The sequence below is a fragment of the Myotis yumanensis genome, unplaced genomic scaffold (genome assembly GCF_028538775.1).
Source record: "Myotis yumanensis isolate MYYU_CA2020_CCGP unplaced genomic scaffold, mMyoYum1.0.hap1 SCAF_14, whole genome shotgun sequence".
Classification (NCBI taxonomy): domain Eukaryota; kingdom Metazoa; phylum Chordata; class Mammalia; order Chiroptera; family Vespertilionidae; genus Myotis; species Myotis yumanensis.
Window position 1 is genome coordinate 58,009,365 of NW_027223765.1, and position 20,449 is coordinate 58,029,813.

Below are 20,449 nucleotides of genomic sequence, written 5' to 3' on the forward strand. Positions count from 1 at the left end.
GCGGCATAGGTAAACACCTGAATTTGCTGCCGCGCACAACCACATTAAAACTACAACTAAAAGACAAAATGAATATCATCCAGAACCACGGGAAGGCTCGCTGAGTGGAAATTCTACAACTAGAAGGAAAGAGAAAAGCGCATTGAGTCTGGTAGGAGGTGCAGAGGTGTGGAAGTGTGGAGGTACAGAGGCACGCGAAATGGGCTGGCAGCTGGGTATGCTGTTGTCTTTTTCAACCGGGAGGGAGATACAAGTTCCCAACTGCTCTGAACTCCAGTTATGGGTGAGAATTTGGGGACCCAGACTCATACGGAGAGAAACTGAACTGTCTGGCATCGGGCCGGAACATGAGGGCGGCTTTCTCGCAGAGGTGCTTGCAGCGTTCACTGTTCCTGCACCGGGCCATGGGACACAGAGACCCTGGGGCCTATCTGGGACAGAGCCGATGGCAACCATTGCTGTTTGCACCGCCTGGTGATTCCCTGAGACCTCGCCCCACACAATTGACAATCCCACCCAAGCTCAGTGCAGAGGCTTTTGCATACTAATGGCCTGGCCTTTCTCCACCTAAAAACCTGTCAAACTGTAGCTGGGTCAGAGAACCCCAGAGCTTCCAAAAGAAGGCCTAAGGCTCGTCAGCAGCCTGCATTGCTTCACAGCTGTGCCTCATCTGGGCACCTCCAAACCCCAAACAAAGAGGAGGAATCTGCAGATCTCTCTGTAGCTCTTGCTGGGTGGTCTCAGGCCATGGCTGACTTTGCACCTCCTTGGAGATCCAAGAGCCAGTCTATCCAGTGGTCAGAGTGAGACCATCCAGATTACAACGCTTCACATCCATAAGAGACACACTCAAGGGGCAGACTCAGTGAGTGCCAAAGCCCCACTGAAGCAAGGCCTACCCCATAAGGGTGTGTCCAGCACAGAAGTTCTTCCATTGTAGACACAATTGGTCCTCACAGCCAACTGACCTGGAGGTCAATTCCTCCCAGTGATACCAACAGCAATCAAGGCTTAACTACAAGACTGTGCACACAGCCCACAAAGGGGTGCACCAAGAGTGTCCACCTCAGGTAATTAGGGATGCTGAGCCACTGGGCACTATAGGACACCTACCACGCAAGGCCACTCTATCAACACAGGGAAGAAGCCAAAATGCAGAGACAAAGAAAAAGGTCACAAATGAAAGAAATGGAGGAAAGCAAACTACTGGATATAGAGTTCAAAACCACGGTTATAAGGCTACTCAAGAATTTTCTAGAAACCTCTGAGAAATATAGTGAAACCCTCAAGGATATGAAAAAGGACCAATTAGAAATTAAGCATACACTGACTGAAATAAATAATAATATACAGAGATCCAACAGCAGATTAGAGGATCCCAAGAATCAAGGCAAATATAAAGAAGCAAAAAACACCCAACTGGAAAAGCAAAAGGAAAAAAGAATCCAAAAATATGAAGATAGTGCAAGGAGCCTCTGGGACAACTTCAAGTGTACCAATATCCAAATTATAGGGGTGCCAGAAGAGAGAGAGCAAGATATTGAAAACTTATTTGAAGAAATAATGACAGAAAACTTTCCCTACCTGGTGAAAGAAATAGACTTACAAGTCCAGGAAGTGCAGAGAACCCCAAACAAAAGGAATCCAAAGAGGACCACACCAAGACACATCATAATTGAAATGCCAAGAGCAAAAGACAAAGAGAGAATCTTAAAAACAGCAAGAGAAAAACAGTTACCTACAAGGGAGTACCCATACGATTGTCAGCTGATTTCTCAATAGAAACTATGCAGGCCAGAAGGGAGTGGTAAGAAATATTCAAAGTGATGAACAGCAAGAACCTACAACCAAGATTACTTTACCCAGCAAAGCTATCATTTAGAATTGAAGGTCAGATAAAGAGCTTCACAGATAAGAAAAAGCTAAAGGAGTTCATCACCACCAAACTAGGATTATATGAAATGCCGAAGGGTATTCTTTAAGAAGAGGAAGAAGAAAAAGGTAAAGATAAAAAATTATGAACAACAAAGTGACAACAAATATGTATCTATCAACAAGTGAATCTAAAAATCAAGTGAATAAAAAATCTGATGAACAGAATAAACTGGTGAATAGAATAGAATCAGGGGCATAGAAAGGGAGGGGACTGACAATTCTCGGGGGGAAGGGAGTGTTGGGGGTGCGGGAAGAGACTGGACAAAAATCGTACACGTATGGACAAGGACAGTGGCGGGGGGGAGGGGGTGTGGGTAAGGGCAGGAGGTGGGGTAGGAACCAGGTGGAGGGGAGCTATGGGGGGAAAAAGAGGACCAACTGTAATAATCTGAAAAATGAAGATTAAAACCACAATGAGATACAGCTGCATACCTACTAAAATGGTAAAATTTTAAAAAGCTGACCATACCAAGTAATGACAAGAATGTGAAAGAACTATAACTCTTATACACAGCTGGTGGGAATGTAAAATGGTATAGCCACTTTGAAAAAACAGTTTAGCAGTTGTTTAAATTGTTAAACATACACTTACCATGACTGCTCAGTCATTCCACTCCCAAGAGAAATAAGCATATGTCCACACAAAAGCTTGTACAGAAATATTCATAACAGCTTTATTGGGAGAGCGGTGGGGTGGGCGCCAGGGCACCATGAGGACACTTGGAGCTGAGGTAAGTACAGTCTCTTAATTGCAAAGATGATTGATTTGGTGCATGTGTCAACGCCGATCGCATCGTACTCTTGAAGTGTGTGCAGCTTATTGCATGTCAAGTATATCTTGGTAAAGCTTTTGAAGATATTAATGGGCTCCACATTCAAGGGATTCTGGCAGAACTATTGTTTTCCATCTTTAGATACTAATTATACTTTGGTAAAAGTACTTTAGAACTTTATTTTTAAAGTAGCAGGAAGGAAACTAAAAGTTATCAACATTGCTCATTAAAAAACTATGTTGTATACTTTAAGAAAAAGTACAAGTAAAAATGAAGAATTCTCAGTCAGTAACTAAAACCAAACCTGACATCATTCTCACCCATAAATGGAACCCTCACCGCCCGTCCCCGGGAGGGTGCCATCTGCCTGTGCCCTGCGGGGCCCAGGAACGGGACCCTCGGGCTCTGAGAGCTGCACCACCGTCTCCAGTTGTTCTCCAAGCTCCTCTATCAGAGGCCCGGCTCCCACAGGGGCCTGCGCAGAGGCCAGTAGCTCTCCCCGACAGGCATCAGCCCTCGGGACAGCCAAGCGTCCGCATAGCCCATGGCCATCAACACGCAGGGCGCGGCTTTCGTCAAGAACGGGGCCTTGCAAGGACCGTCCTCTCCCGGTTCCCCTGCCTGCGAGCCCCTCTGGCTCTGAGTCTGGGTCTGCGGTCCCGGCTGAGGAGGTGCTGCTGTTGGAGTCCTCGGAGCCACTGGCCTCAGAACTGGAGGGTGGTGTTGGCCTGGAGGCGGGGCAGGCTGCTTCTTCCTCACAGACGAGCAGTGCAGCTGCCTCCAGCTCATTCACTTCCAACCCCAGCTGGGCCTTCGTCAGGGGGGCTTTCTTCAAGGCTTCTGCAAGAACTGCCAACCTTGTGGACCTTGGAAACCATGGAAGAAGAAATAGTCAGATATTCATTACCTGGCCTGTGGGCACAGGAAGCTGTGCTTAAAGCAATGACGCCCTAGAGCTGATGCACCCTTCCCATGATACCAGGACACTCGCCCAGCAGATCAAAGCCCTCACTGATACGGAGCTGGTCACGCATGACCCGGGAGCCCGCAAGCCTTCCTTTATGATCTCAGGATGAGGAAGGGCCTTGTAGCCAAGACTCAAAATCCAGAAGCCACAAAAGCAAAGCAAAAATGGGCAACTTCAACTAACGAGACCAGCAACTTCTGTAGCAAAACACTAAAGCCATCGCCACTGAAGTCCGAGGCTGTGTGCAAACTGAGAGAAGTACCCGCAGCTCCTATCACAGCACAGGCCCCATGTCCATAACCCACCAGTGACACGGATAAAAGATGTCAGCAGGCAACTCTCACCGAAGGAAACACAAATCCTTTTGAATATATAAAAAAGGATTTAACTTCAGTCAAATAAGCGAAATACAAATTGAAGTCACACAGATAGTGTTTTCACTTATCAAATTGCAAAAATCCAAGCATTTGATAACCCTGCCCAGGCTGTGGGGGAAGGGCCACCATTCGCTGGTGGTAAGAGAGGAAGCAGGCACAGCCCCACAAGGAGCACTTGGCAACAGCTTTCAAAATGGGAAATGTCCACACTCCTGATCCAGCAAAACCGTTTTGGAAATTAAACACATGTGCTACACAACACAGGCCCGAGGTTTTTACTGCACCATTGCGTTTAGTGCCTCAAATGGGAAACAACCAAATGTCCATGAACCCGGGACCAGTAACTAATCCTGGCACATCCATACCAAGGATGTAAGTCTATAGCTGAATAAAAAATAAAGCATTCCATGGGCTAACCAAGACCCATTGTTTATTTTTAAGTCTTTGTAAACATAATACCTATTCAAAAGTTTCAAATGTACAACAAAGAAAAAAAGCAATATTAGAGAGTAGCATAGACTGCTTTTTATTTTTATAAAAAAAGTTTCATGATATTTCAGAAAATATTTTTCTAAATCTGTCACATTCTGTTATACTGAGTAAATAAACTTTTCATTAACTTGGAAGTACTGAGTTTTTTGGTTTTTGCAAGAAGCAACACAAAGCATATTGCAGTTCTCCAAACATGGTCTTCATTGCTCTACAGAGGAATCTGATGTGACTACTGCGCAAAGGGGCAGCAAGTGAAGAGGTCATGACTCTGCCTCCCTAACTTCAAAGGTTAAATAAGTGTAGTCTGTCCCATATTTTGAGCATGAGGCTTCATTTCTTTTTTTTTTCTTTTTTAAAATATATTTTATTGATTTTTTACAGAGAGGAAGGGAGAGGAATAGAGAGTTAGAAACATCCATGAGAGAGAAACATGGATCAGCTGCCTCCTGCACACCCCCTACTGGGGCTGTGCCCGCAACCCAGGTACATGTCCTTGATCAGAATCGAACCTGGGACCCTAGTCCACAGGCTGACGCTCTATCCACTAAACCAAACCGGTTAGGGCGAGGCTTCATTTCAATAGAGCTGAAGAGAATGGAACCTGCAGGGGGAGCCACTGAACAAGGTGGTAATTTTCATCTACGCACCAACATATATTTGAGACACTTTTGTTTCAAAATATTTAGCGTAATAATGAGTTTGTGCAGCATAGCTTCCCCTGCCCTGCCTCTCCAGTGTAACCACAAACAGAAGCTCCACTACAAGGTGTTTGTGTCCCGGGGAGGGGGGGGGTCGGTACAGTGGGGAGGACGGGATAAGGGCAATAGCCATCACTGATGGGCAACTCCCTTCTACGTGGGGACAACCCTGTTTCAGTGCTGGACTTTCCAGAGCTGAGGAAAGGGACGGTGCCCAGGGTAAGCAGAGACGAGGTGAGATCGGCAGAGTCAGTAACTAATTCCCCAAAGGGCTAGAAGCCTGGCATGAAGTCTGGCCAGTGGAGGCAGCTTCAAGCATACTGATGGAGTAGGACGGCTGTAATATAATGTGCATCCATGTTCAGGATAGTTGTTGTTGATGTCCACCATACGTGTACACTGAAACTTCACTTCCAGTGGTGAAGGGCTCAGCCTGAGCATGAGCCGGGACATCTCTCCCCCGAGGCCCTATCAGCCTGAGAACCAGCCACAGCCTCTCTCTGGCTGAGGGAGGTCCTGTCCGCACGACACAGCTTTACAAAATAAAGAGCAATGACCTTGGGAAAGAAAACTATGTCTCTTATTAAGCTGCGATATTAGAAATAAATATTTTCAAATAAATGCTTTTCTTCAGTAAATGTGAGACTATACATCTCCCATTTTTAATAGTCACGACAAATACTTTCCACAATACATGAAGGATGATGTTTCACAAACATCACTGCACAGCCCACGAAGAAGTTTCAGTTTTATTCCCACACTAGTGGCCCAGTGCACGGATTCATGCACATTGAAAATAAAATAATTATGGCCCAGCTCCCAGGTGCTGAGGTGACCCCCACTGCTGCCGCTGGTTGCCATCTGCAGGGCAATTGGTTGGGGCCAGGCCACCCACCTGGCTCCCTCAGCAACTGGGAGCTGGCCCCACTCCCCCCTGCTGGTCACCAATTGCCCCGCAGATCAGCCACCACTCGCACCCACCTTAGCTTGGCACCACCCACTCACCTGCTCCACCATCCCATCACAGTCCCACTGTCATGGGGGCCCATTGGAGCCGGCAGCGCCTTCACTGCTGCCCGCTGCCAGCGCCGGGTCACCGACGCCCACCATGTCCTGGGCCACTCTCTGGTGGTCAGAGCACGTCATAGTGAGCAGTCGAACGACTGCCCGAGGGGGCAATTTGCACATCAGGCTTTTATTATATAGGACTACAGATGATACAGAAGCTGAGGGTCTGAGCCCTGCTGGCCTTCCCAGCCACAAGGGTGCAGGGCCAAAGGCTGCGCAGTGCTCCTCCCGCCCCCGTGGGTGTCCAGGCCTGAAGAGTTTCACCTCTGAGGACCTCCTTCCTTCCTCCCTTCCCAATTGGAGCTCGATTCCACATCCCCAAATAAGCCAATTCGGACTGGCACAGCCCAGAATTCTCCAAAGAAGCTATGACTGATACCCCTCACTGAGCAATCTCAGAGTTCATTCCAAGTCTGCCACTCCTTGAAGTATTTACACCTAACCTTTAACTACAGAGGTTTAGAATAAGAGAAAAGAAAAGAATTATTTTGGTGGATATTAGTAAACACTACAGTAGATAAGTCAATTCAAGTTGAAACTATTTTGATCCTTGTTATCTATTATAAAAAAGTTTTATCTGTCATTTACAACAGTATGCATTTGGAATTTCAAAGTCCCTCACCTGTAATCCTGGCTCTTTTCAACAAGCATACCCCTCACATGTTGGGATTAAAAAGAGTCAACTCGTCCTAGCCGGTTTGGCTCAGTGATTGGAGCACTGGCCTGTGGACTGAAGGGTCCCAGGTTTGATTACAGTCAAGGGCATGTACCTCAGTTGCAGGCTCAATCCCTGGCCAGGGCGTGCGCAGGAGGCAACCAATCCACGTGTCTCTTTCACATGGATGTTTTTTGTCTCTCCTCCTCCCTTCCTCTCTCACTAAAACTCAATGGAGGAAATATTATTGGGTGAGGATTAGCAACAACAACAAAATAAAATAAAAAGGGTCAAGTCTAACAGGCTGAGCAGTGAAGAGGAGGAGCCCTGAACCAGTTGGAATTCTGTCTATCACCAGCTGATTGAATTTTTATCCTTCAGAAAAAGGTCTGTTTCTCACTATTCACACTATATTATGTTTAAAGTGACCTATTTACATAAGATATGTAAAAATGACTTATATGCTCTCTTCTGATTCTTCACCAAGCTGATCCATCTCTAGTTCTTATTATTCTCCTCTTACTGCTTGAAGCTGGCTAGTTTCCTAAATTAATATTAAGGTTCTCATTGAAACAGTTTATAGAAAAATCATTCAAAACCCTCTCCCTAAAGAATGCTAGGATAAAAAGTGATTAAAAATGTCAAATATCATTGGTGTAGACTGTGTCCTAATAGTCTGAAGAATGAAAGTTGGGTTTGTTTCTATTCAATTATTTTCCACTGATAACTTAGCAATCACTGTTTGCTAAAAAATAAAAATAAGTTAAGCCATGTCCTTCCACCAGGCCCTGGCTTGGGGTGCCGTCCTTCCCATGGCGGGACACCTGGCTTCTAACTTTGCCTTCTCGTCCCCACCAGGTGGTGGAGGCAATGGGCCAGGAGGGCCGGAGCCGGGCTGGGTTGACCCTCAGACATGGCTGGGCTTCCAGGCCCTCCCGTCAGGTCTGCCATTGGGCCGGGGCTTGCCCCCAGGGCCGAGGTGTGGGGGATTCCCCCATGCCCCCCCCAATATGAGGTCTGCAGGGGGATGGCCCACTGTGCACCTCAGGCTGGAGTGGGGCTGGCACCCCAAGGTGGCCTGGAGACCCCCCAGCTTGAGGGCAAGGCAGGAGCCAGGGGGGACAGCAACTCCGAGGGGGCCTCCCCCGAGCCCTGCGCTGCCCTGCCTGGGGCCCTGAAGCTGGACAAGGAGAAGCTGGAGCTCAACCCCAAGGAGGAGAGCATGAGAGCTCTGCAGAAGGACATGGAGCAATTCACCAAGCTCCTGAAGCAGAAGAGGATCACTCTGGGGTACACCCAGGCCGATGTGGGGCTTACCCTGGGCATTCTCTTTGGCAAGGTGTTCAGCCAAATGACCATCTGTGCTTTGAGGCTCTGCAGCTCAGTTTGAAGAACATGTGAAGCTGCGGCCCCTGCTGCAGAAGTGGGTGGAGGGAGCTGACAACAACGAGAACCTGTAGGAGATATGCAAACCAGAGACCCTGCTGCAGGCCCCAAAGAGAAAGCAGACGAGTATGGAGACCTGAGTGAAGGGCAACCTGGAGAACATGTTCCTGCAGTGCCCGAAGCCCGCCCTGCAGCAGATCAGCCGCATCGCCCAGCAGCTCGGGCTGGCGAAGGACGTGGTCCGAGTGTGGTTCTGCAACCGTTGCCAGAAGGGCAAACTATCAAGCAGTGACTATTCTCAAAAGAGGATTGAGGCTCCCAGGCCTCCTTTCTCAGGGGACCAGAATATTTTCCTGTGGCCCCAGGGCCCCACTTTGGCCCAGGCTATGCGGGCCCTCACTTCACTACGCTGTACTCCACGGTCCAGTTCCCTGAGGGTGAGGCCTTTCCCGCTGTGCCCGTCACCACTCTGGGCTCTCCCATTCATTCAAACTGAGCTGCCTGCCTTCCCAGGACGGAGAAAAGGAAAGAACCCCGGACAGTTCCAGGGCTTTGGGATTATGTTCTTCTCATTAAGCACTGGGAGCACAAACGGTGTGGGGAGCTGGTTGGCGGGACGGTAAAGTTCAGTGATGCTCTTGATTTTAATCCCCTATCACTTTGATTTTAATAAAGAAACATGTGACACAGAAAAAAAATTAAGCCATGTAAAAGTAGCCTTTTGTTCTTTCAATCACTGGTACAATTAAAGCTGGTTCCAAGTTGGCCACTCCTTATCCATTACAGAGTCTGCCTCTGTAAGGCCTTTCCACTTCAGGAAGCACCTCATTTAACGTAGTCAGTGGTTTTGCACTGTCACAACTCAGACCAGGCTGTGCATGTCAAAAAGCCTGTCAAACAGCATTATCGGTTCACACAGTGCTTACAAACACCAGGTCCATGCTGATGCATCACAGCAAGTACGCAATCTGTGTTACTAGTTGTATTACAGTGTATATTTTATATTTAAGTAAAAGACATCTACCTGGAAGAATGTACTTGTTACAGAACAAAGAGATTTAGCATTGAAAAGAGACGATAATTGAATTGTGCTGTATTTTCATAAATTATACTCAAAACAGGTTTTTCTTGGAAAGTTTTTAGAAACATAATCTGCCATGTAACTTTTAAAAAGTTTCATTTTGTTTGTATATGCAAAATAATATTCTGTTTATAAAAAAATTTCAACTGAAAACTAGCTGGAGAGAAGCTGATAACCACGGATGAAAAATGGAAACCGCATAGAGACTAGAAAGTGCAGAGAACAGAAAGGGGTGGCCGGGCTCCCACAGACAGCAGCTGAGGTCTGGAACGCTATCTCAGCTGTGAGTGGTTCCCATTCAGAACTCTGGGGTCTAAACCCCAAGCTGGGTCCCCCAGCAGAGAGAACCAGAACTGAGAAGGGTACCCACATAACATCTGGCTGTGAAAGGCAGCGGGGTTGCTGTCTGCCAGGAAGAGAAGACGGAAATGCAGGCACCTTTTTAAAGGAACACACAACATTTCATGTGCAGCCACTCACCTTGGGCTCCAGCAGAGGCAGGGCAGAGTGGACTGGACCTGAGTAAGCAGAAGCCAGGGTTGGGGCTCTTGGGTTGGAGCCAGGAGGGCAGCCACCCCGGTTGCTTGTGCTGAGTCATTCCCTCATGCTGCAGAGGACATCTTTTTCCTGTGAACCTTTGCTATCCAGGTGGTTTTTGCCTGGGGAGGTGGGAAGGGAGGCAGTTGACCCACACTGTTGGAAGACCTCTCCCTCCAACCAGTTGTCCATAGCCTAAGGCCAATCAAGGCTGAGAACAATCAGACTGCTGGCAGAGGAGGGCCTCTGGAAGCTTTGAGTCTTTGCCTGACCTCCTTCTGGGCCCAGGGATAGGAAAAGCAGACCCTGGTGCACATGTTGGTCCTTTCCAAAGGCACCCGGCCCCAGCAGAGGAGGCACGGGCTGTGGTTTGCTAATAGTTCCAAACGATACTCAGGGCCAGTCACAAACAGCATCTGACACGGTCCTGCACTAGAGGCTGGAAGTCCTAGCAGATCTCTTATTACACAGACACAAACCCAAACAGGCAGCCAAAATGGGAAGACATAAAAACAAGTACCAAATGAAAGAACAAGGGATAAATGAAATGGAGATAAAAAAATTTATGAGATACAGAGTTCAGAATAATGACGGCAAAGATGCTCAACAGAATGAAAAAAAATATAGTGACTATGAAGAATGACATCTACACTAATAAAAGAGAAACATGGTAATTAGCGTACAACCGCTACCCTTTTCATTGGCTAATCAGTGAGTATATGCAAATTAACTGTCAGCCAAGATGGCGGCCGGCAGCCAGGCACTGAAGTGAGCATGAGGCTTGCTTGCTGCGGACTCCAATGTTCCCCGCCTCACTTGCCGGCCTCTTAACTGCAAGTCTATGCAACTACGTACTATGTTGCAAATAAGAAGGTAAACAAAACCCCAGAAACAGGCGGACTGAAACCCAGCCGGACCGAAACATTGTATCCATGTTTTCAGCAGCGAGGCCTCAGAGCTAAAGCTGGCCCAGAATAAAAAAAAAAAAAAAAGAAGAAAACAAGGAGTGGTTGGGAGCTTTAGTCACTCGCCACCCGGAAAACAGCCCTCAGCCCCTCACCCAGACTGGCCAGGCACCCCAGTGGGGACCCCCACCCTGATCCAGGACACCCTTCAGGGCAAACGAGCCGGCCCCCACCCATGTACCAGGCCTCTATTCTATATGATAAAAGGGTAATATGCCTCCCAGCACCGGGATCAGTGGAGCAGCGAGGCTCCCGGCACCGGGATCAGCGTGACAGGGGGCAGCGCCCAAAACACCTGATCACCCTGCGGCTCTGTGTGTGACAGGGGGCGGGGCCACAACCTCCCTATCCGCCCTGCTCTGTTCGTGACAGGGAAAGGCGCCCCAACCCCCTGATCAGCCCTGCTCTGTGCCTGATAGGGGGGAGCTCCCCAATCCCGATTGCCTTGGGTCTCTGTGCTTGACAGGGTGCGGCGCCCCAACCCACCCCCGCCACGGGCCCTGCTCTGTGCCTGATAGGGGGGAGCTCCCCAATCCCCTGATCGGCCCTACTGTGTGTGTGACAGGGTGCGGCGCCCCAAACCCCGCCCCCCTGCCCCCATGGGCCCTGCTCTGTGACAGGGTAGAGCCATAACCTCTCCATCAGCCCTGCCCCTAGTGTGACAGCGGTGGCACCCCATCCCCCTGATCGGCCCTGCTCTGTGGGTGATAGAGGGTGGCGCCCCAACCCCCCTCCACGGGCCTTGCTCTGTGTGTGACAGGGTAGAGCCATAACCTCCCCATTGGCCCTGCCCTGAGTGTGACAGGGTGCAGCGCCCCAACCCCCTGATCCGCCCTGCTCTGTGTGTGACAGGGGGCGGTGCCCCAACTCCCCTATCGGCCCTACTCTGTGAGTGACAGGGGGGAGCTCCTCAACCCCCCGATGGGCCCTGCTCTGTGTGTGACAGGGTACGGAGCACCAACCCCCCTGATGGGCCCTGCTCTGTGAGTGACAGGGGGCAGCGCCCCAACCCCCTGATTGGCCCTGCTCTGTGCATCACAGGGGGTGGCGCCGCAACCTCCCCACTGACCCTGCCTTGAGTGTGATAGGGGGCGGTGCCCCAACCCCCCAATCGGCCCTACCCTGAGCGTGACTGAGGGTGGCATCACAACCTCCCAATCCGCCCTGCTCTGTGCATGACAGGGGGGTGGCGCCCCAACTCCCCAATCGGCCCTGCTCTGAGCCCGACCAGGGGCTGCACCTAGGGATTGGGCCTGCCCTCTGCCACCCAGGAGCAGGCCTAAGCCAGCAGGTCATTATCTCCCTAGGGGTCCCAGACTGTGAGAGGGCACAGGCCGGGCTGAGGGACCCCCCTTTCCCCCACCGAGTGCACAAATTTTTGTGCACCATGCCTCTAATCTATATATATAAAACCCTAATATGCAAATAGACTGAACAGCGAAACAACAAGTCGCCATGACGTGTGCTGACCACAGGGGGCGTGCGCAGAACATGGCAGGCATTGGCAGCAGAGCGTGGAACATGGCAGGAATCGGCCACGGCGGGATGGTGGAGCAGGTGAGTGGGGGCACCAGAACAAGGCAGGGAGCTGGTCACTGTTATCAGGGTGAGCCTCTGGTGGTTACTGAAAATTCTTTGCTCCCGTGCACCGCGGTCCTGCTATGCACTTGCACCTGCTGCCGACTCTGGCCCCCCTCGCACCTGCTGCTGGCAGTGGCCCCACTCAAACCTGCAGCTGGCACCAAAGCCCTCGCTCACACCCAGGGCCAGCGCTGGCTCCAATCGCTCTGCACCATCAGCAGGTGCAAACGGGGCTGGTGTTATCAGCGCATGGGAGTGGTAGCGGAGGGAGTGGGGCTGCCGGCCAACAGGGGACTGGAGGCTGTGGCGGGAGGGGCAGAGCAGGGGCGCAGAGGATGGGCCAAGACCTGCCCCTGTGCCCACCACGGCCTCGTGGCCCACGGTTCCTTTCAAGGTGCATGAATTTGTGAATTGGGCCCCTAGAAGAACTATAAAAAACACAGTGGAAGGAATACACAGAAGATTGGGAGATGAGGAGGATCGGATCAGTGAATTAAAAAACAGGGTAGAAAAAATTCACTCAACCAGAGAATTAAAAAGAAAAAAACAATTTAAAAATAGGAGGACAGCTTAAGGGAGCTGTGGGACAACATGAAACCGTAACAATATTTGCATCATATGTGTGCTAGAAGGAGAGGAAAGTGAGTAAGAAATAGAGAACATGTATGAAGAAATAATGTCAGGTAACTTCCCTAATCTGGTGAAGGGAAAAGTCACATAAGTCCAGGAGGCACAGAGAGTCCCAAGCAAGAAGAACCCAACAGACCCACGCCCAGACACATCATATTAAAATGTCAAAAATTAAGGACAAAGAGAGAATCTTAAAGGCAGCAAGAAAAAAGAAATTTGTTATCTACAAAGGAGCTCCCATAGGCTGTCAACTGATTTCTCATCAGAAAGTCTACAGGCCAGAAGGGAATGGCTATGAAGTATTCAAGGTAAAGAAAATCAAGTACTGAAACCAAGATTACTACAACCAGCAAGGCTGTCATTCAAAATAGATGGTGAAATAAAGAGCTTCCCAGACAAAAAAGGCTAACGGAGTTTATCGCCACCAAGCCAGCACCGGAAAAAGTGTTAAGGGGCTTCTGTAAGGGGAAGAAGAGAGAGAGAGAGAGAGAGAGAGAGAGAGAAAGAGAAACATAGGCACACAGAATTAAAATGGCAATAAATAAGTACCTATCAATAATAACCCTAAATGTAAATGGATTAAATGCTCCAATCAAAAGATGTAGGGTAGCTGAATGGATACAAAACATGACCCAACTATATGCTTTCTACAAGAGACCCACCTCAGAAGAAAAGACTTACAGAGGATGAAAATGAAGGAATGGAAAATAATTTTCCATGCAAATGGAAACAAACAAACAAAAATGCTGGGGTAGCAATACTCATATCCAACAAAACAGACTTCAAAATGAAGGTCATCACAAGATACAACAAAGGTTACTACATGATACTAAAGGGATCAAGCCAACAAGAGGATAATACTTTGATAAACATATATGCACCCAATTTGGAACACTGAGATATACAAAAAAACTTCTAGCCCTAGCTGATTTGGCTCAGTGGCTAGAGCGTTGGCCTGGGAACTGAAGGGTCCTAGGTTCGATTCCGGTCAAGGGCATATGCCCAGGTTGCAAACTCAATACCCAGTAGGGAGCGTGCAGAAGGCAGCCTATCAATTATTCTTTCTTATCATTGATGTTTCTATCTCTCTCTCCCTCTCCCCTCCTCTCTGAAATAAATAAGAACATATTAAAAGAAACAAAAAAACAAGCAAAAACAACTAGAATACTAGAATGCTCATGGCTGTGTGAGATGAAGTGAGGAAGTGAGAAATAGACTCAGGAAAATACAGAATTATTTTAAAATAAGGTGCTAGCTTTCACGGATAAACTATATGGAAAAGAAAGAAACCAGAAGGTGAAAGGTGAGAAAGAAATTAGTTATGAAAATCATGGACATTCACTGCAATATAATTAATCCAGAGCCAAGAAAGTCCACAGCAACAGATATTGAAAAGCTCAATTATGTTGTACTTGAAAAATTAAGAATGAAATTAGAAAATTTAATAAAATTTTCCGCAACCTAAAACCAAAGAAAAAAATGTTTAAGAGAAAGTCTAACACTCCCCATATCAACCTGAGGGCACCCTTCTACTTAATGAGATATGTGATTTCCCTTGTTATTAAGAAATGCAACTCAAAGAAATGGGATCCTAGAACAATTATCAATGTTTATCAATGTTCATTACATGTTTATAAAATCCTTTCCCTCAAAGAAAAAAAGAAAGATGTAAATCCACACAAAAAGACTATTTCAATTTAGTTTTGTTATGAAAGCAGCGGGATTGGCAACACAGCATGATGAGCTCAATCAGCTGAGGACTGAATGAAGTGATGCCACACCATCATGACTTCAGGGCTGGAGACACAATTTCCCATCTGGCAAAATCTACATTTCCAACACAAATGCTGACACCACCTGCTGAATATTATTAGGGGTTATCTTGCCCAGTCCCTAACATTTTCTTTACAACAGGTAATAGCTTCAAGATTTTTTATTTCACTCTGCAATATAATTGCTTCCCCATGAACAGAAAAAGAAGTAAATGCTATATAATGGCTCACTTGAAACAGGCATTAAAGCCATACTAGAGCATTAATTTACCAACCACAATAATAGAAAAAATATCATAATCATTTTTCTTCTAAGTAACAAATGATATTGCGCCATTACTTTTCTACACTGAAGAATCACTGCGATCAAGAGCTCTCTTTGTGAGTTCTCAATTAATAGTTTCTTAATAGTGAAATGGATACTTGGGCATGTGTGGTAAGAATCAGGTCTAAGAACCCTTTCACAAATGAAAATTCACTGCATTGTTAAACTGCATATAGTCCTGAGTGAGGCAATGGGAAACCCTTTCTGAAGTTTACATACAAAGTGCAAGCATCCCACTTGTGAGTGTTCAGACCCTTAGGTATATGTTACCAGGAATCATGTGATTCGGCTCTGAGGGTTGCATTTTTTAATGCTCTGAACAATGGATTCTGTTAGCCAGTGGTTAGCCAGTGAAGACACAGCTTTGTAATCAGCACTGATTAGGTTTGTGCCCTGAGATGTTTACATAGGTGCACACAGGCACACTCACACTGCACTGAAGTAAAGTATCAACAGGTTCCAATCCTCAGGCTTGAGATTTCATATTGTACTAGAGCAGTGGTTCTCAACCTTCTGGCCCTTTAAATACAGTTCCTCATGTTGTGACCCAACCATAAAATTATTTTTGTTGCTACTTCATAACTGTAATGTTGCTACTGTTATGAATCGTAATGTAAATATCTGATATGCAGGATGGTCTTAGGTGACCCCTGTGAAAGGGTTGTTCGACCACCAAAGGGGTTGCGATCCACAGGTTGAGAACCACTGTACTAGAGGCCCGGTGCACGAAATTCGTGCACTTAGGGGGCGGTCCCTCAGCCCAGCCTGTGCCCTCTTGCAGTCCGGAAGCCCTCAGGGGATGTCCAACTGATGGCTTAAGCCTGCTCCCCAGCAGTCAGACATCCTTAGCACTACTGCGGAGGCGGGAGAGGCTCCCGCCACCACTACCACGCTCGCCAGCCGTGAGCCTGGCTTCTGGTTGAGCAGCGCTCCCCCTGTGGGAGCGCACTGACCACCAGGGGACAGCTCCTGCATTGAGCGTCTGCCCCATGGTGGTCAGTGCGTGTCATAGCAACCGGTCGTTCCACCATTCAGTCGATTTGCATATTAGCCTTTTATTATATAGGACAGTCAATGGCATAGCATTAAATATTTATAACTGCCTGTTTTAACATTTATTTCCTAAGCAGTGCCAATTTTTTTTTTAAGTAAAATTAGCTTTTCAACATCTGCACTTCCTCCCTAAGCTACCCAGGTTGATTCATTTACTTCTTAAAATGTTTGGTAGCTAAGTGAGGCTTCTTCTCTTTCATTAAAATTTATCTCCCAGGTTATTTCATGTTCTTCCTCAGGGGTAAGTAGGTATTCCTGAAATGGGAACATACAGAATTCATATGTAATTCAAAACTTACTTGGCTTTCTGAATCCACACACAGTAGTCCGAGATATAGAGATCGTTTAGAATGTAAGCTTGGTCACTTTCCTGAAAAATTTTGTGAATATCCAGGAGACACTTTAAAACTGCACTTTTACCTAAAGGAAATTTAAAAAAATAAAATCATCTTTAAGAAAATATATCTGATTTTTTTAAACTGAGAATTTCAGACACCAGGAGGTAATATACAGCAGTTCAGAGTTTTAATTGTTCTTTAGAATATTTTCCATATTCCTTTGTTGCATAAAATTGTATCACACTATTAGGTCCAAAGCCCATTATTTTTTCCTTAAGAATTATGAGTAAGCCTTATACGCTATTGCTATAGCTAATTAACTGTGGTTACCAAAAGAAGTACTATGAACACAGCTAGATATATTAAACAAAAAGAAGCAACCCAGACTAAATGAATATTTACATGCACCATAACTTCAATCAGATAATGTTCTTCTAATTCAAACTTTCAAAACACCATTGGGAATTATATTTTAGTTTTCAACTTCTTTATTTATGTCAATATTTTTTTGTCAAGTAATTATCTAGTACTAACTTACATTTTTTTCAACTTAAAGAACTGAAGAAAAGCGAGACTGAAAACAAAACATCATAGCACTACTTCAAAAACAAAGCAACAAAACCACTTGGAAAAAGCTATCAAGTACTACCCTCTTGTTCACTCTAATTACTTCCTCCTGATTGTTAAATGAACCTGTATAGGCCATTAACAACCGATGAAATAGAAGCACTAATCAAAAACTCCCAGAAAACGAAAGCCCTGTTCCAAATAGCTTCACAGGGGAATTTAACCAAACATTCAAAGAACTAACACACCTATCCTTCTCAAACTATTCCAAAAATTCCAAGAGGAATGGACACTTCCAAGCAAAATTGAGGCCAGCATTACCCAAATTCCAAAACCAGACAAAGGCACTACAAAAAAAGAGAATTACAGGCCAATATCCCTGATGAACACAGATGCTAAAATCCTCAACAAAATATTAGCAAATCAAATACAGTAATATATTAAAAAGTACATATATCATGACCAAGTGGGATTTATCCCAGGGATGCATGACTGGTACAATATGCCAGTTCGGAGGACAACATAAAAAGGAGCAGACGTGGACTTAAAACGGGGTGGTTCAGGGAATAACAGAAAAAAAAATTATTTAGCTGGAGCAGATGGCTCCAGTAGGGAAATAAGGGAGTCAATAGGTGAGTTTGGTAGAAGTCAGACTGTGACAAGGAGGAGACTAATGCAATCGGACAGGACTGTGGTGAGAGGCCTAAACACAGGTGTCTGCAATAGAAATAAGACTCTACTCCAGAGATTTTTATCAAGAAAGTTATAGAATTAAGGCCACAAATGAGAACCCATAGCAACCATTACCTAATGAAATTATATAGCTTCATTTAACAGACATGCCAAAAGCAAAGTTGCCTCCTTGCCAATGGCTACGGCAAATTTATTATCACAAAAGAATAATAATAAAAAAGTATTCTGTATTTTTAATTTAAAGAGAAGTTACATTGTATTTACATAGTTTTATCCCTATTTTGTTTAAAAAAAGATAAATACATATGTGAAAGAAGTTTTATATATGTAAGTTTATATATATATGTCTATATATATGTGTGTGTGTGTGTGTGTGTGTCTCTACAGTCATTGAACAAGTATATGTTTGTCTCTACAGTCACTGAACAAATGTGATGTGTGCCTGACATTATTTCATATGAGGAATTACAGTACTTTACTCTTCTTTGCACTTCCCCTATTTTCAAAATTCTCCACAATGAACATTTATTTGTTCAACAAAAAGACAGACATACTTGATTATACAACTAAGCCTTAAAATACTGATAAAAAATGCTAGACATTTAAATTCATACTTGAACATTTTCTTTAAAATGCATTTTTGAACAACTGACAAGCAATATTTTGATCAGGTGTTTTAGAAAATTTACAAAAATTATGACACAGTTTTGAAAAGGAAAGTTACATACTCTTCAAAAACTGTGCTTTCCTTTTAAGTCTTGTTAATACTATTTTCATACTTGTTAATACTTGTTAATACTATTGGTTGTGCAGGAGGCAATCAATACATGTCTCTCTCTCTCTCTCTCTCTCTCTCTCTCTGTTTGTTCCTCCTTCCCTCTCTCCCTTACTCTAAGATCAATAGAAAAAAAAAATTAACAACAAAAAAAAGTCCTTTGAGTAGCTGTGCTTTTCTTTGGAAAGCCTTTCCAAGCCCAGGTCCCCTTGCCTCTTCCTAGTGGATCACTGTACTCCCGCAAAAGTGCATTTCACTCTATTCTGAAATTGTGTGTTATTTATCATCCAGGTAAAACTGAAAACTTCATAGGAACAGGAAATTTATCTTATTTACGATTATACCCACAGTCCTAGGAATTATAAGCACCCAAGAAACACTGAATGATGAAATCTACTAAATACAAAGTGGGTTGGAATATGGTGTGTACTTCTTTATTTACCTTCCCACTCCTTTCAGAAACACCTGATTTGTGTGATTATACATCTGTATAGAGGGACTATTACTTTACATACACCTGGGAGGAAAAGTGGTTGGATGAATCATTTCATTATTTACATATAGAAAAAAAGAACATTACTTCCTTGACTAAAAACTTGCAATTTTTCATTCTCAATTCTGTAAGCACAATAATATCTCACCTAGTTGCAATATCTTTATAGTGTCTCTGCAGGCTTTCGTCACCAGCTTGAAATGGCGGTAAAGTGGGTAGCACAAAACTCTTCTTCCAAAAGACACCAGGACTTCATGAACATTAGTCCAAGTCTATGAAGTATCAATTAAATAAGTAAGCATTTCCATATTATACAAACAAAAGTATATCATGAAATATTGTCCATTAAAAATTAAAAGTTTGGCTCTAGCCGTTTTGGCTCAGTGGATAGAGCGTTGGCCTGTGGACTGAAAGGTCCCAGGTTCGATTCCGGTCAAGGGCATGTACCTTGGCTGTGGGCACATCCCTGGTAGGAGGTGTGCAGGAGGCAGCTGATGAATGTTTCTCTCCCATCAATGTTTCTAACTCTCTATCCCTCTCCCTTCCTCTCTATAAAAAATCAAAATACATATTAAAAAAAAAATTAAAAGTTTGGCCCTAGCTGTTTTGGCTCAGTGGATAGAGCAGGGGTCCTCAAACTACGGCCTGCGGGCCACATGCAGCCCGCCAAAAACATTTATCCGGCCTGCCGGGTGTTTTTGCTGCCACTGCCTGTTGCTTAGCAGCTGACTAGTTTTTTTTTTAAACTATAGTCCGACCCTCCAACAGTCTGAGGGACAGTGAACTGGCCCCCTGTTTAAAAAGTTTGAGGACCCCTGGAGAGCGTCGGCCTGTGGACCAAAGGGTCCCGGATTCGGTGTTGGTCAAGGGCATCGAATCTGGGACCCTTATTATTTACTATTATACCCACAGTCCTAGCATAGTACCTAGAAATTATAGGTACTCATGAAAAACAAGAATACAAAGTGATTTAAATTTGTCACTTAGCTTGTTTTAGAATATGTACCTCGGTTACAGGCTCCTCCCCAGCCTGGGCTCTGGTCGGGGCTCGTGCAGGAGGCAACCAATCTATGTGTTTCTCTCACATCAATATTTCTCTCTGTCTTTACCTCTCTCTTCCACTCTCCCTTTAAAAAAAAGGAAAAATATCCTCAGGTGAGGATTAAGAAAAATTTTTTTTAAGTTTGGATTATAATGAAGCCAAGTAAAGAGAAATATAAAACCATAAAATGAGTTTTACACCTTACAATAAATTATTTAATCTTATTAGTCTTTGTAATTTCCATAT

The 20,449-nt window shown here is 45.3% G+C and overlaps 1 protein-coding gene and 1 pseudogene across 1 annotated transcript in view; one reads left to right on the top strand and one right to left on the bottom strand.

Annotated features, from left to right (window-relative positions):
- Window positions 1–2,584: 2,584 nt before the first annotated feature.
- The window catches only part of SHQ1 (SHQ1, H/ACA ribonucleoprotein assembly factor), a 95,373-nt gene continuing 77,508 nt past the window's right edge, over window positions 2,585–20,449 (bottom strand). Inside the window, exons 9-11 of the mRNA XM_070391032.1 lie at window positions 19,310–19,433; window positions 16,595–16,715; window positions 2,585–3,574 (exon numbers count right to left, since the gene is read on the bottom strand). Of these exons, the coding sequence (XP_070247133.1) occupies window positions 3,025–3,574; window positions 16,595–16,715; window positions 19,310–19,433 (795 nt within the window). The 3' untranslated portion in view covers window positions 2,585–3,024. The remainder of the gene's footprint in view (window positions 3,575–16,594; window positions 16,716–19,309; window positions 19,434–20,449) is intronic.
- On the top strand, window positions 7,778–8,847 carry LOC138992311 (POU domain, class 5, transcription factor 1 pseudogene; annotated as a pseudogene).